This window comes from Calonectris borealis, chromosome 17 (genome assembly GCF_964195595.1).
Source record: "Calonectris borealis chromosome 17, bCalBor7.hap1.2, whole genome shotgun sequence".
NCBI lineage: Eukaryota > Metazoa > Chordata > Aves > Procellariiformes > Procellariidae > Calonectris > Calonectris borealis.
The window spans coordinates 12,931,527-12,947,769 of record NC_134328.1 but is presented as its reverse complement, the minus strand read 5'-3'; the positions used below and the strand labels follow the sequence as shown (position 1 = coordinate 12,947,769).

General features: G+C 41.4%; 1 protein-coding gene across 4 annotated transcripts in view; it reads right to left on the bottom strand.

Moving 5' to 3' along the window:
- PHACTR3 (phosphatase and actin regulator 3) overlaps positions 1-9,744 on the bottom strand; it is a 114,905-nt gene extending 105,161 nt beyond the window's left edge. For 2 of the 4 annotated variants that reach the window (XM_075166629.1, XM_075166628.1), the window contains exon 1: positions 9,274-9,663. In XM_075166629.1, the coding sequence (XP_075022730.1) occupies positions 9,274-9,382 (109 nt within the window). In that variant the 5' untranslated portion in view covers positions 9,383-9,663. Of the gene's footprint in view, positions 1-9,273 lie in introns of all 4 variants that reach the window. The other 2 variants (XM_075166632.1, XM_075166630.1) reach the window with 2 other exon arrangements.
- Positions 9,745-16,243: the final 6,499 nt, after the last annotated feature.

The following is a 16,243-nucleotide window of genomic DNA, read 5'->3' as shown; positions in this document are numbered from 1 at the left end:
GACTTTTAACAAATAAAAATTCTTATCCTAAATCTCCAAGTGAGAGACCAAACTTGCCTGTGATTTTAAATTGTCCCAGTGTAACATTATGCAAAGAGCAGAGTTTCAGAATTTTTTCTCCCCTTAATTCACCAAATTTCCAAGATGTACTTGCCTAAACTGTTTTCTCCATTATTAGTAATATGAAACACTGCATGCCATAGAACAAGAAACTGCAGCTTTATTTTTAAAAATAAATAAAAAATCAAAGTTCTCAAAACTTACAATAAGAACAGATTTCTTTTTCTATACAAAATATTTTTTCTTCTCCCTTCCAATTTTTTCCACAAGTTGACTAGTAGACTCCGAAACACCTAAACACATAAACAGCATTTATCCCAACAGTAGTACTGCTATGTATGATTTCTGTGGTTAAGATATGGGACTGAGCCTTACAAAATCCAGAGTCAACTTCCAGTGGTGCCACTGGCTTCCTACAGAAACTCAGAGAAGGCAATTAATTACAGCTCAATTCCCCATATGTAAAATATAAGAAACACTTGGTATTTTCCACTGTTTTCTGTCTTTTTCAAAGTAGATTGCAAACTAGTTAAAGTGGGAACAGTTTCTCTTCATATGCTGACACAATCATGCATTATTTCAGATATAGCCCATAGGTATTTCTCAGACCAGACATCTGTTTGGAGAATCTGAGCCTGAATCTTTTTTGTATTCTGTGATAGTTCTTTTATGATGCATGAAAACATCGGAAGAGTTAAGGAGGGAAACAGAAATGCCCTTTGTAGAGAGTATACAAGAGACCTGTAATACTTCTTTGTGTGATGTATGAGATACTGCAACTCTGAAAAAGCCCTTTTTCACTCTCACAGCTTGCTTTGATGGTTGTATACTTAAGACCTAAAAATTTCTTAAATAAGATGCAAATGCATTATTTAGATATCGATATAAAAATAAAAAAAATCAATCCTGCATTATTTGCACAATGCAATGTCATCCCTGGTGCTTTTAATGCCAGGGTATAGTTGCTGCAACCAACATAAGTGTGAAAAAAGAACTTGGGTGCACATAACTAGGTTCTTTCTGGTGCATGAGAGAGGATTCCCAGGAACTAGGGGAGATATTTAAGACATTCTAGAACTAATAAATTAATTCTGATTCAACAAGGGATAATAGAAACTGTTAGATCAGATAACTAGTGAAAAAGTGTTTCACTGACATGAGATAGACTACCTACTCTAACTCTGATACTCAAGTTTAGACCCAAGGGTTTTGCTAGTGGCACTGAGAATAAGAGAACCAACAAGCATCTGGAATATCAGAATAGCAGTGCATTGGGACTCTGTAATGTGGGAGCAGAGTGCACATTTGCACTGTGTGACGGTCCCTTAGGCTTCTGCATTTCCAAGTGAGATTCTGTCCAATCTTTTGGCTCAGAAGAAAATTATTGTAAAGCTAGGAGGAAAACAGAACCCTCAGGTATTACTCAAGGATGTAGCAGTAATTATAGATGCAAAAAAAGTTCATAAAACAACACCAGGTATTTCCGATATGATGACCTCACTCTCATAAATCCAGTCCAGGTTATGATGGTGTATAATCAGTATTTCCAATTCTTGGGTAAAGAGGTTTAAATGGTTTAAGAATCTTTTCAGCAACAGTCAAACTACCTGCCAGCTTGGGATTTTGGAGAAAAGCGAACTGTAAAACACTTTTTTTTCCCCATTAAAGGTCTCTATTTCATTTACAGAACTCTAATATTTGGCTAAATATAAGTCTCCAAACACTGAGAACAGTCAAACCTTGGAAAAGCCTAAAAACAAACCTCAACATGAATAGCATACTTATTAACTGATCTCATTTAACTGCTGCAAAAGTAACATTAAAACATAACTGCACCAAGCTCTCTCTTGAATCCCCGAAAATAAACTAAGTAGTTATTTTCAGTAAGTAAAATACCCAGGCAACCAGCATAAAGCAGTTTGTGTTAAGCGTGCATCTTGAGTAATATGCAACATAATGATACCACACCATTGTCACAAATCTAAATAGATGCAGTACCAAAATCATGCATTCGGAGCAACAGAATCTACATCTAGTAAGTCCCACCTATGCAGCTTGCCCAAGTGCACTGTGCCCATTCTCCTCTCCAGAAATGGAAGGATTACTCTTCCCTCCTGGAAAATGCTGGAAAGAGCTGCCATGCATATGAGATGAGTCATGCACCAGGGAGGAGAGCTGCTGGGGTAGGACGAGGTTCTCTACTGCAGGACAGAGGGAAAAAAGGGAGTTGTGTGCTACCAGTGAAGTTTCTCTGCATCACAGGGACTTGGGGTCCAGTTAGATCAGACCAGCAAGGGATTGGGGATTTGATGAGAAAGAAAAAGATCTTCCCAAAAGCACAATGGCCCATTTGTTAAAGGATAACTAGCATTGCAGTACTTGGTGATATGGTGATGATTCTTCTGGTGCTATGTGACAAAAAACTCTAAGTGTACCTTCCCACAAATAACAAATGTTTTGGGGAGCCTTATAGGGCTGTAAGTTGGATTTCAGTGTAAAAGGAAATGGGATATTTAGTTGGAATGTAAATTAATAACCTGCATGTTTCTAGTCTCCACTGAGTATTCCTGTGTATACTCCTCATGGTATCACACAAGGAACTGAATACAGGTAGAACAGTAAGTTTCTGCTGGGAGCCCTTTGGTTGGATTAGAACAGAAACATCCTGACTTTGAGTGAGAGAACTTAAAATATCACAAAGCTTCATATATATGAAAAATAGGGTTAAGTCATAAACTGGAGCAAAAGCACTGACTAGCTTATTTAAGTTTGGTCATAAATTAATAGTGTTGGGAAAGGATGTGGGAGACCTGGTACACTTCTTGTTTCAGAAGATACATGATGCAGGGCAAACAAACTCTGTTAACAGAACAGACTTGTTGATACAGGACAATTAAATGGAAACCAAAATCTTTCTGGTGAAAAAAAAACCATTTAATAGGTGGCCTGGCTCGAGTGTTAGTATCAAATTTGAAAATTTATGCAACAACTAAAAACATCACAAATAAGCCTGCAAGTCCCTGATTTAAGTTGCAGTGATCTAACTGACTGCACCAGCCAACTGACAGGCAGGGCATCAAAAGCATCTTTTTCTGTCCTGGCGCTCACTCTGCTATCAATTTCCTTGCGCCTTAAGCACGTTTTAAGTTAAGCACACGGTTACAAGATTTTCTAAATTATGGGCCTGGAATGAATAGATTTGCAGCAAATGACAAAAGCAAATTCAGAAAGCTGGCACCAATCTATCTGCACTCCAATTGTACACCTCTTTCTCTTTGCCGTCCCTTTGTTCCTTACAAGCATCTGCAGGCCAAACCTACTATACTTTACTTTTAATATGCTTTTCAGTTTTCAAACCTCCCCTGCCAGTAGCTTCCAACATCATGCACTTTACCAGTGTAGTGTCCTGATGGCTAAGGAGGAAAGGCATAGCCTTCCAATTGCTAACAAGCCCCCTAACTCTATGCACAAGACTCAAACTGAGCAAACTTGTTGAAGGAACAAACACGTCAGCAACAAGCGTTAATTAAAATCTTTAGCAGCATAAATCAACCCTAAACAGTTATGAGAAATCAATGGTAGGCATATGAAGGGAGTGGCGCAGACTGTTCAGGCTAGGTTCTAGCTTTAAAAAAGAGGAAAAAAAAAAGCCCTAGTATAGAGTATTCCTATACTTGATGTTTTATTGCGTTATGGCTTCCCCTAGGCATTACTTAGATGGCTGATGTCCTTATATTGCCTGTGAGGCTCTGTTGGGTTACAGGTCATCCTTCAGCCCAAAAAGAGACAATGTAAAAGGAACATAACACTTCAATTCTTTTCTTAGCATTCTAGAAGAATACTTACAAGAATGTTTCCTGCTGCAAAACTTTTGAAGTATGAGAACTAGAAACAGTGATGAAGGAGCTTTAAGTTTTATGCAGTTGTTCTCTCCTTGAGTTAATTCAGTGCACAGTGCTGCTGATTACACATGGTATCAATAGAAATAAAAAGGGCATTAGTGTCTGGCAGCGACACAGTTGTACATCTCTGGCACAACTACTCTGAAGTAGCTTTAACTTGTCAGATCTTGAAGCACACCACAGCAAAGAGTGTAGAGGCTGAGAAGCCCCATTCATCAGTCTTCTCCAACAAGAATGCTAAGAAATTATGCTAATATAGCTGTTAACAACATCTAACACTACTGCTTGCACCACTCCTTGCCTTGGTACAGATCCTACACTGGAGGAGAAGGAAGACCACTGGCAAGGTCCACTGAAGAACTCAGTAGTGCCAATCCTGAAAAAGCATTCTTTAATTGCATGGTGCCAGGGAGGAAAGGTGGCAGCATAGAGAGCAAAACGTGATGGCACCAATGTATACTTATGCAAATTAAAATGGATTATCCCAAAATTAAGGGGGGGGTGTGTGTGACATTTTCACACATTGTCATGGTTGTCTGTATCTCCTCAAGTAATAGGGAGTTTTGACATGGTGTGCTCTTCTTCAGTCTGTGGAGCTCTATCTTTTATGACTATGAATCAAATGAGATTGTCAATCTTTTCTATGCTCTGCTGGAAGGATATAATGAGAGCAGTATTTTGGCTTCCTGCAACTGTCTCTCAAATAGATGGTGATACTGAAATCTGTTCTGAATTTCATATCCCTCCCTCTACAGACTCTCCTTTCTCTCTTGTACCTTACCTGGAAAGATGGAGGAGAGGAAAGAGAAAGGGGAAAGGAAAAAAAAAAAGATCTCTGGAACTAATGAAATCCCTCTTTGCGTTATGTTTTCTTCAGTAATTGCTGTCTTTTGCTATCAAATCATTTTCCATCACCTTATATTTTTTTAAATTAGAACTTCACTAGTATTTTATCATTTTTTAACTTTCTTAACTGCCTCAAAAAATTCCCCTTGATGTTATGGCAGGATATGATATTTTCTAGAGTAGTTTTTTAGCTCAGAGCTAACCCCAGATCTACAATCAATTAAGTTGTGTCTTTATACACAAAATTGGATATTCTGGCCTTCTCCCAAACTCAGTAAAAACAATGGGACTTTGAACAGGCATCTTAATGGCAGCAGGGAAGGATGTTACTGGTTTTAGAACTCTTTCCTGAAGAGTTGCAAATGAAAGTTGTGTTAAGTGTGATTCTTCTTCTCCTTTGAATCTGGCATTAAGTCATGGCACAATAAGAAAAATGAAATTCACTTTCTTAACAATAGTACAGTCTAGAGACAGTCTATAGTTAAGCAAGACATAAGTATTTTGATGTGTGTTTCTCAAATTCAGGACATATTCCTTTTTAAGGCTTGCTCACTCAGTGTGACAGCGTGCTTAAATAAAGACTTAAATATGAAGTCCAGTGTTCACTGTACTATGCTAATTCTCATAAAATATTGCTCAGTGGCCTTAAAATAGTTCACTTAAATCACAGGCTGAAATGCATTATTTTATCTTAAAGGAGAAAATAACTGATTCAATTAAAAAAAAAGAAACATTCATTCCTTCTTATCTTTCTTATACTATTTCCAGTATTCTCTACACTACCAATAGGGACTATATGCACCATTTAAATGCTGGAGGAAATTATCTATTTGTCAGTAGAGCCTGCACAGGTAACTGAAGTCCATATTTTCTTCTCCGGCCACGACTGTGACGTCTTAATTGATCACTGTGAGAAGCTGCTGTTTAACTAAAGTTGCATGTGAAGGATCTAAATCAGTGAATTTGTATCTCTGTTTTAGAAAAAATAGCTATTAACTGCTTCTAGTCTAGTTTACTGAACACCTTGTTTATCTTATTTACTGCAGGAACATTTAATAAGATCATAGTGGCATGTGATAATTTTTTAAGCTTTTTACATGTGATAAAATTCACTGTAGTCTAAAGATTACATCTGTTCTAGTAAATCAAGGTTATAAAATAGCTTTTCATTTCTACAGGGAATGCTTTGTGAAGAAAAGCACACTAGATAAGAAACTTTATTGTGAAGCCCTGATTGTTCAAGGCTTGGAGTAATTGCAGGTTCTGCTGGCATCCATCAGGATTGAGAGTGTCAAGAACTACTCAAAAATCAACACCTAAAGCTATTTGAACCAGCCAGTTAGTTGGTTATTCTGTGCTCTTGCTGGAAGAAAAGGGATTCCTCTTAAAAACAAAACAAAACAAAACCACAAACAAACAAATACCAAAAACCACCAAAAAACAACTTCAGCTTTGTTCTCACATGGGAAACTCCCTTTGAGATTTGACCTCAAGCAATAGTTCATCAAAAAATTGCGAATGAAAGCAATAGGAAGTGAACTAACACTTGCCATCTGCAGTCTGTTCATCCTGAGTTCCTTGAATCTGATGTTTACATTACTCAGTATCAGCCAAAAAGAGATTATATGGTCCAGTGATAAAAGCTTCTGAACTTGTGCAAGACAGCCAGCAAGTCTTGTAACCACACTGTGTACAGTCAATACTACTGTTAAGCTGGCGTTTCAAGAAGGAAAGGAAAATGAAGCATTGCATCAGAGAATTTTCTTAGGCAAATACATGAAAAGCTATATGCTGCCACCTCTATATTCTCAGCTATGTCACTGAAATTTCCTGTATAAAGCTGGACTAAAAAAAAAACCACTGTAATTGTATAGGTCAAGAAAAGGAATATAAATTATGTCTTTGAATAAACCCACATGAACACCAGAAAAATCTTTAGAATATAGGCTGGCTTCATCTATTACCACATTTTCTACCTCAATATACTTTCCCACAGTAGACATAGCCAAATGAATTGGTGCAGAATAATCCCTGACCGCATTCAAGAAAATGTTGCAAAACAAGAGTGTATCTCCAGATCTCCAGTAGGAATATAGTATCATTCAAATGCCATATAAAAGTAGGAATGTTTCTGTAGTGATCCTTCAGTTATATCCATAGTTTGTTATTGGCTTATTTGCCTGTATAATTTAAATGCATAAGCTATAATGAAAATTAATTTAGTTTTTAAATTAACAAAGAACCCTACACGTTCAAACTTATTTCTCTACATGGTTTGTTTGCGAGCAGGGTTGGGACATAAACACAAAGTTTGTATGTATCATTTAGCGCTCCTAAGACTTTCTTTTGACTTAGAGTCCATAAATGGTTATGTTGGTATTATAATGATAATGATAAAATTATTTTCCAGAATAATAAAATAAGATAAATTACAATTATGTCATCTAGCATACATAATTATTACAATAGTATAAATTGTATTTCAGTTTTTTGAGTAGCCGATTGTATGAAATTGCTCATAGTAAGTGATTACTTACAACACTGTAGGGTAAAATATTATTTAAATTAAGTAATTTACGTTCATTTTATTATCATTTTGAAGCATACAGATTTTCAATACTATTTGATAAACAAATTTAAAAAAGCTTACCAAACGTGCTAACTCTACTACTACCTATTTATACCTACCTGGACAAAAAACATATGTATTTATCACCTTTTGTTCCTCTCCACATATTGTATGTATAACACAATACCATAAAAGACATCTTTTCTTGCATATTAGTATAGCTTCTGCCATGCAATGGGACACTGTCTTATCTGATGAAGTCTGCATTAAGGGAAAAAAAATGCTACTTAGTATTGATAGTTCTTTCTCCTTACAAAAAGCGTAATAATGTTTATATCTTTGTCTATATGTCGGACATGTTGTGTACTTTCTTTGTTGTGTATTTCACAAAGGTCAAAATAATTAATTAGCAGAAAATAATATAGAGGAATTAAAACTGAGATGGCATATGCCTTTCTTTCATTAGTCACTTCTGCTTCCAGAAATCAAATGGCAGAAACATACATTCCTCTTTCAGTCAAGATTGCCCCTTTGGGAGGGAGTCGAGCAGTTCATGTTAGAAGAGTCCTTTGTTCCCTTCACTTAGGGTATCAGAACAGTTGGGCATCAGAGATAAATCATCTATTGTTTGCCTTAATTTAATTTGCATTTCACTCCAGAGCAAGGTGCTCAGAATTGCTTGATAAGACAAATAAACAGAAGAACTTAGAATAGTTACAAATATTAATATCCTCATTGGCTTAGAAGGAAGCAGTATAGCAGGTGTATGAAAAGAGCCTGGAATATTTTGTTTACTCAGTAATCTGAAAAAGGCCGGAACTAAAGTTCAATCCAAAATTGCATTCAAGGACTGCCTCTTCCAGGCTGATAGGGCCTGACCCAAAACCCAAACCCATTTCTAAGTTTAGAATTTAGTGTAATGGGCAGTGATGATCAACACCCCATTCATTGTCTTACACTGTTTTGATTACTCTTTTTCTCATAGGAAACCTTCCAGTTCTTGTATGACCACCCATTCAGATAAACTGAGAGTAAACTGGCTCTTAGCCTTTGCTTCCAACTTGCTGTTGTGCCTTTCCATGCAATCACATCACATCAAAGTGTAGTTATTTGTTTCTTTTTTTTTCTAAAGGGTTCATCATTGTTTAGATTCTGACAATCTGAAATTACTGAGTCACCAACAGACATTTAGAATTATTCCTCAAAGTGAAGTTAAGCTGAAAACATCATCAGCCATTGTTAAAGAAAAAAAAAATCTAATCACAATATTCTATTTATATACTAGCGATTCGGCTGTGTCCCCCCAGCACCACCCACCCTCTGTGCCTACACTTCATAAGAAGATTACACTTCTCTCTATGAAGTGAAAATTACCTTCTTGTGGGGAGAAAGCGTTTAATTATGACTCTGCTTCCCCTTGTCTCCATGGTGATCCCATGCAAACAGCCAGCTTTATTAGACCTTATTTCCCCCCGCCCCACGAAAGTAATAAATCAGCTCTGTGTGAACCTCAACTGCAGCGTTAACCGCTGCCACGCCGGAGCGCGGCACCCAGGGGCGGAGGAGCCCGTCGCCTGCCCGCGGGCGGCCGCGGGGCCCGGCTGCGCCCCGGTCTGCGCGGGGCGGCCCCAGGGACCCCGCCGGCTGCCCAGCGCCAGCCGCGCCCCCCGCACGCTCACTTTGCGGGCGAACGGTGCGATCGCAAAGCCGCGGGAAGAGCTCCGCTGTAATCCTATTCGGAGCTAAGCCGCTGCATCATTTCAGCGCTTACTGCAGAAAATATGTTCCCAATTCCCCGCCCGGCCGTGGCGGACAGGCGCGCTACAAATTGGCGGATGATCCCGGCGCGCCCCTGCCCGCTCCCCCGAGCGCTGCCGGGGAGAGCGGGGCCGTTACCTGGGTGCTCCCCGGCGCCGGGGCCCGCGGGGTCGGTGAGGATGCTGGGGTCACTCTGCGACCTGCCTCGCGGGAGAAAGCAGCCGGTCCCTTCTTCCGATGCAGCCATGAGGTGGAGGGCGGGAAGCTCAGAGGCGGGGGGAGGAGGAGGCGCTCATGGAGCCGAAGGCGGCCGGGGGACAATGGGGACGGGGGTGCGGCGGCGGCGGGGCGTCAGCCGGGCAGGACCAGCCGCGGCAGCATCTTCCCCGGCGCCGTGGGCAGGCTGCGGCGGGGCGCTCCGCCGGCACCGGGCACTCAGGGGGCAGCTTCGGGCGCCTCAGGGGGGTGGGCCATGCTGCCTGGCGGGGTGGGGAAGTGCCGGGGCGCGGGCCGCCGGCCCGGCCCCCCGCCGCCCCCTCCCGGGACGCCCCCTCCCGGGACGCCCCCCCGAGCGTCGCTCCCGGAGTCGCCTCAAGCCGCCGCGGTGCTGAGCGCATCCGTTGGAAAACATTGGGATTCTCCCATGGTGCCCCGCGAGCGGCCGTGTGACGTCACGGCGGGGGGGCGGGCGCTGCACCTGCACTGCACAAAGGCGGGGGCCGCCGCAGGTGCGCGCGGCCTCGGGGTTCCGCCCCGACCGGGCGCACGTGACTGGTGGCGTGGGGAGGGGCCGCCCCGCCCCTCGGGGCGTCTTCGCTCACCGCGACCCTTTGGCACGGGGGCAGCCGCCGCCGCGGGGCTCGGCGTCCGTTGGCTGTCTGCGCCCGGGGCCGAAGGAGGGTCTGCTGGGGGGGTGTTGTTTCCCCTCGCACCAGAAGGCGCCGGTTCCTTCCCGGCGCGGGGCGCGGCGGTCCGCTCCGCACCCCGCTGGGGCACCCGCCCAGCCGCGCAGCTCGGCGGGAGCTTCCGCGGAGCCGGCAGGTCCCCCTGGGGTGCGGCGGGGCGCGCCCCGTGTCGCCCCTTAGGCTGGGGGTGCTCCCGCGGTAAGGGGGGTGTCTCACGGTGACGCCGGGGAAGCAGGGCATTTCGACTCGGACTAAATAGTTTGGTTTGGGAATTTGTTAAAAGGGAGTAACTGTTTCTGTGGATTTTTTCCTTAAATGAAAGGTGACGACTCCTCGTCTTGCGGTGGGTGCCAGCAGAGGGGCTGCTTGTGTGCACACAGTGCTCCGGGTAGCATCTCCTTGCAGTTTGGACCTGTAAAAACCAAGGACGCTTTTTAATCGCTTTCCCAGTGAAGTCCCATAGAATGCTCAGTTTAGCGCTTGTTAGGATCTCTCCTCTTTTATTATGGGGGGGTAGCGTTGAGGAGCGGGCATTAACCATTGCTTTTGTCTTTGTATGGAGCCAGCATTAAGGAATACACATACCTACAAGTAGATTTCTTAGGCTGACTCAGGAGCGGTGGTTTTACATGACGCTGACTGAGTTCCTATCATAAGACAGGTGTGAGGGATGCCAGATTTTAGGGATGAAACTTTGTGTCAGAAAATTTTCCATTAATGCAGTCATTCATTCATGTACATACTCGTTTTTACAGAAATACATGGAAAACATTTTGCGTATCTTATATAAAGCAAATGTGGTTTAGCCATTTCTGAAAGCAAGGGCAAATGAAGTAGTTCTGTGGGGTTGTGTCTTTGTTGTGTTTTAGGGGGGGGTTAATCCAAAATTCATCATATCACATTGAGAAGTGTATTTGCCTTTTTTTAATTTAAGTGTGAGTTTCAAAGTTAGCCACCTGCACACATCTCATTTGGGAGTCACCTTTGGGCTATGTATTCCCTGAGGTTTGGTCAACTTAGTGACCTTTTGAAAAAAAGAAGTGTGGGGGCCTGCATTTAATGTAGAGCTTGATAAGAAAATTCTTCAAAGACCCCGTTTGAACAAGACCTGAGTGTGGCTGTTCCGGTAATGTCTGCCCATGGCTGGGGTAACCTGCTGCATCTAACAGTGAGTTTGAATATTGTCATGAGAACAAAAATTGAACAAAGGGTTTAAAGCAAAATATCGGAGAGTTTCTCATTCAATGAGTACCACCCGTTCTTGTTGTGTGTAAGGTAGATCCTAAGGAAAAAGTAGCATGTGGTAGTGTAATCTAAGCCATATCATAACGCAATGGAATAAATTAAGGTAGCAAAGACATTCTGTAAGTTGGGTTTTTTTGAGAGCTTAACATTGCCATCTTGATACATTTTCAGTGTCGGTTTTTGTAATTTCTTCTAAGCCTTGCCACTCAAACAGCTCATCGTAATTCCAAAAAGCTAAATGAACCGTTTTTATCATGCTATAAAACATTCCCAAAGAAACAAACAAACAAATAAATCCAAAATACTTGTTTAAGGGATGCTTTAAAGAGATCAGGATGTATTTTGTAGTCCTTTCCACCTCGAGCCAACTTTTGAGTTGCCGTGACTCAGCTTTGAAAGGGAGTCATGAACTCTAAAAATTACTTACGATAGATGTTTTTTTCTGTGCAAACAGATAGCACAGTCTGACATAGGTACTGGCCCCGGTTTTCAAGTAAGAAATCTCCGCTTCATAGTGAAATAATAAGCCAGATCTGGTTTTAGTCCTAAAAAGTGAGGAAGTAGCAAGTTTTAAATGGTTTTTCTCTATATAGCTTTTAGGTCATGCTAGAAAATGTTGATGGTTTCTAGTGAATTCTGTGAAAGTCTGTTTGTACTAGTTGATATACCTGCCTTCTGCAATGAAGAATGATACTGATTTCTTTTATAAAATATATAGTTGAAAAGTTCCATATCAGATTTAAGCATTTGTACAAGATTGAATATATTAAAATATTTTTAACCCAAGAAAGAATATCTCCAAGACAGCTTTAGTACCCTATAAAAGCACACAAGATGAGACTGGCTTATTTTTAACCAACTCACATGGATTGCCTCTATAGAGGACACTTTAGAGGTTCCTTTAGATCCTAAAATATTGTCTGATAGAAATCAGTCAAACAAGGCTGGAATCTGCCTTGCTGTTTTAACTTAGTTAAAACATTTCATTTTCTCTCATTCCTGCCAAACCAAGCATCAAGAGACTTAGTCTGGGAGTGAATCCTAGGTGCTGTGTGTGCCAGCTGATGGAGCTGTCCTTAGGCCACCTTCCTATTTCTGAATGAACCATCATCGTGTTTGGGGGAGGGGGTACAAGAAAAAAAAAATTGTGTTAAATTGTTTAAACCTATGTTGCTAAATAATGTCTCTCATGTAAAAAGTATGATTATCTGTATGTCTTTTACTTTCAAGTTTCATGTATAATGGTGATGATGTATCTATTTGCACTTTTCATTTCCTTACCATAAAGCAGGCTCTGCATTCCTTCTGGGGGCAAAGCTTTTGACAGGAAAAATAAATGTGAGGCAAAGTCTTTTCTTCATGTTGAAGGACCAATGCTAAAAGGAACACAGCATTTTCACAGAAGTAAACAGAAGTTGATGGAGGCATGCACCAACCAATATATTGTAAGTATATTGATTTGTAAATCCCTCTGAAACTGGAATGAAACTAAACCTGGTTCTAGCTGTGGGTACTAAACACTTGAAAAATTATCCTTAAGTTCCCTTTTACTACTTGATATAATTCTATAAATGTCACCAACAAAAATATTTGCAGGATCAGAGTGACTATTAGTAGAAACGTGATTCTCCTTTTATTTGCTTTATTTTCTTACTATAGCAGTCTTGTGGTAAACAAGTTTGCAACATTTTCCCAGAAAGAACAACGATCTGATGTTTATTTCTCTCTCAGAGGATTTCTAGCCTTTGATATTTATGATGAAAAGTTATGATGGGATTTTTCTAGCTTAGTGGCAGATATTTCTGCAGTTGGAATCCATTCAGCTGCAGAAAAATGCTTCTTAAAATGAAATATCCACAGAAGGAACAAAAAAGAGAAAATAAAATTCATTTAGCTTGATGCATATTCCACAACCAAACCAATGCATGGCCATTTGATATGCCTTCCCTTGATAAATTTTTTTAAAATGCAGTTGTATAAATGGTATGCATGATTTGATTAATTTGCTTTCTGTTTGATAGACAGCTGAACTCCTGTTTCATGATCTAATTATATAAAGAGAAATCCTAACTTGTGTTAGAAAGGAGTAATTCTCTGAGGAGAAAGAAAAGAGGTGAGTCATGTCAGTGCTGTTTTTCTCGAATCAGCAGAATATTAAACCACCTCATTTTCATTAATCTGAAGCCTACATGTGATCTCTGAGCATAATTCTGATCTTTCTGTGCTGTTATTTGGAAAAATGAATTCAGGATACATTTGGACTGACAATATCAACTTTCATGTTAAAATTGTTTTGATGACTAAGGGACAAATAGCCTTGCTTAGAGCAATTTTCTTAGATGCAGCAACAGAAAGCATTTGTTCTGTTGATTGTGAATCTTAACCTAATTTTTTTAGATTTTATGCCAGCTTGTTGTAGTTCAGTATGCTTACAGTAACAATAAAGAAGAGCATTCCAATGCTCAAAAGGCTCTTGCCTGTATTTACTTTGTGTTTGTGTTTCTTTTTCTCCTCAGATGCTTTCTTGGTAAAGAGGACATAGGGCCTATTTTGAGCCTTTATTTGTCAAGAAGATAAATGCATGTCACTGGGAGGAGATATAAGTATCATCCAGCAGTCACAACTTTGTAAGTACAAAGCCTTGAAATATGTCTTCTCCAAAGCATGATGATGTAGTTGCTACTATGGAAGGCAAATAAAAAATGAATAAGCATCAGGGACTTCTGTGTTGGTGACTTCATGTACACATTCACATTTAACATCTGTGATACTCAAGAGCTATTCTAGGAATCACCCATCTGATTTTCACGTTTGCTTTCTCTCACAGCTCTAGTGCTCGCTCTGCCATTTTATAAGTGAAGGAACAGGAAAGGAAGAGGCAGGGAGAAATGTAAAGGAAGACAGTCATCTCAGCTGCCTGCCTTCTTGACAAACAGCTCCACTCACATAAGTCCTTCTAGGTAGCAGTGCAATGACAATGAGAAGGTGAACTTCTGCTCTTTTGTCAGTTACTCCACATTATGCAGCTTATAATAGTAACAGCAATGTATCGGTTTATGGGGAGGGAACTCATATCTGTGACATGCCAAGGCCAACAGAGAGTTACAGGGATGTCATTAGTGCATGATAATTGTGTGTAAGAAGCAAGGAAAAGGCAACTGTGTGGAAGACGGTGGAGGACTCCTGCAGCGCTGTCAAAGCCAGTGAGGCTAGAGGTAATGTGCCATGTAAGTATTGTTTGTGCCAGTTTGAACTCTGAAGGGATAAATCTGATTTTCCTCTCTGTTTTTTGTTTCCCTTAGACTTAAGTATGTCTGAGGAAAAGGGGCGTATATACAGCTTCTAGCAGGTCCAAATCCTCTGCATTGCCTTTTGGGGAATGAATATTCTTGTATACAGACCTTTCTCTTTTTCACAGTGTTTACAGTATTCTTAAGAAGGCGTGTGGCTGGAGGTTCCTTATCATCCTCACTTTCATCCTTGAAGTATTCCATGGTCTCGGATATTCAAAACTGAAAAACTGCAGATGTGGGAGATCTGAAAGCCACGCCCAGTGTAACTGAGACCCCACAAGCTCTACGAATTAATACGGGAAAACCCAGGAAGTATTTCTTGTTACATTTGTAACATAAGTGGTAGAGGTTTTAGACTTCAGGATAATAGAAATAGCTTAAAGAAATTGGTGTTTGTTGTAAATATAAAAAATGCACTGTAAGATCCCAGAAAAAGTTTGCCATTGGAGTTAGGGAATTCCACTTTGAATGACTAAATTGTCCTTTGACATATTTAAGGGTGAGAAAAATACCTGATCATGTCTGATCTGCATTTTAATTGGTGTAACCTGGCCTGACTCTCTAGGCCTAGAGGTGTCTTCACAGGTGAGGTCTTGCCTCACCTGAGAGGGAAACTTTCCGCTGACTTTTTACCCTCAGCGTCACGTTTCCCGCGGGGTCCTTTTCCGTCCCTGTGCAATTTCCCCCGTTAAAACGCCTTTCGCCTGGGGAACGACGCCGGTTCCCGCGGGGCCCGCAGCGGAGCCGCCGTGCCGCCTGTACCGCGCTACTGTCCCGCGGCACCAGGCGCGAGCGGCAGGTGGCGCCGCGCCCGCGGAGACGTCACGGCCTGTAACGGCCGTTGGTGCGCGAGGAGCGGCCTCTCCTCAGAGCCGCGGTTGCCTCGCGCCCAGCCTAGCGCTCGGGGCGTCTGGCGCCGAGAGGAAGCTCCTTCGGAGGTACGCGCCTGACAGGATTTCTTCCCTGCTCTCCGTTTAAGCTTTTACCAGGGTTTTATACAACCTGCTCAAGGGCTGGTGCTTTCCGTGGGGTTTGCCACATCCATCCTGTTGGGTGGAGGCTGAGGAAAGGCTCTACGTGAGAATCCCAGACCTGCGCCGTGTTTAAACCCTGACAGGGTTCACCAGGATTGATGTCAACTTGGCAGGTATTTGACCCTGGAGTTTAACTTTAGCTCCGCAGAATCAGGAGCCTCATTTTATGAAAACATTTTAGGCCCACATAACAGTGTATAAGTATCGTTAGTTAATAGTTTGATCATATCAACTGTTTAAAGACTTTTTTTCCCCTCCTTAATAAGGGGAGGAAGGAAGGCTGCTTTCCCAATGATTTCCAAGCAGCTGGAAACTCATTTATTTTATGTTTAGCCCTTTGCTAGCTAGCAATCCACAGATGAATATTTGATTTCTGTCTTAACTGAATTTTCTAAAAATCATGGACTTTTCTTCACACTAAAAATAGCCAACACATGCTAGTGAAGGGTTTGTAAGAGTCTTAGCTTGCCCGAGTACTCTTAAGTCCAGGCTTGGTGGTATTAGTGAAATGAGTGTCAGGAAGGCGTTGTGGACAGCATGCTAGTCACCTTCCTCACTTTATATGTCTAGCAAAGAAGAAATATGGGAGGAATAATTTGCATCCAATTGAGACTTCATTAGGAAAACTACG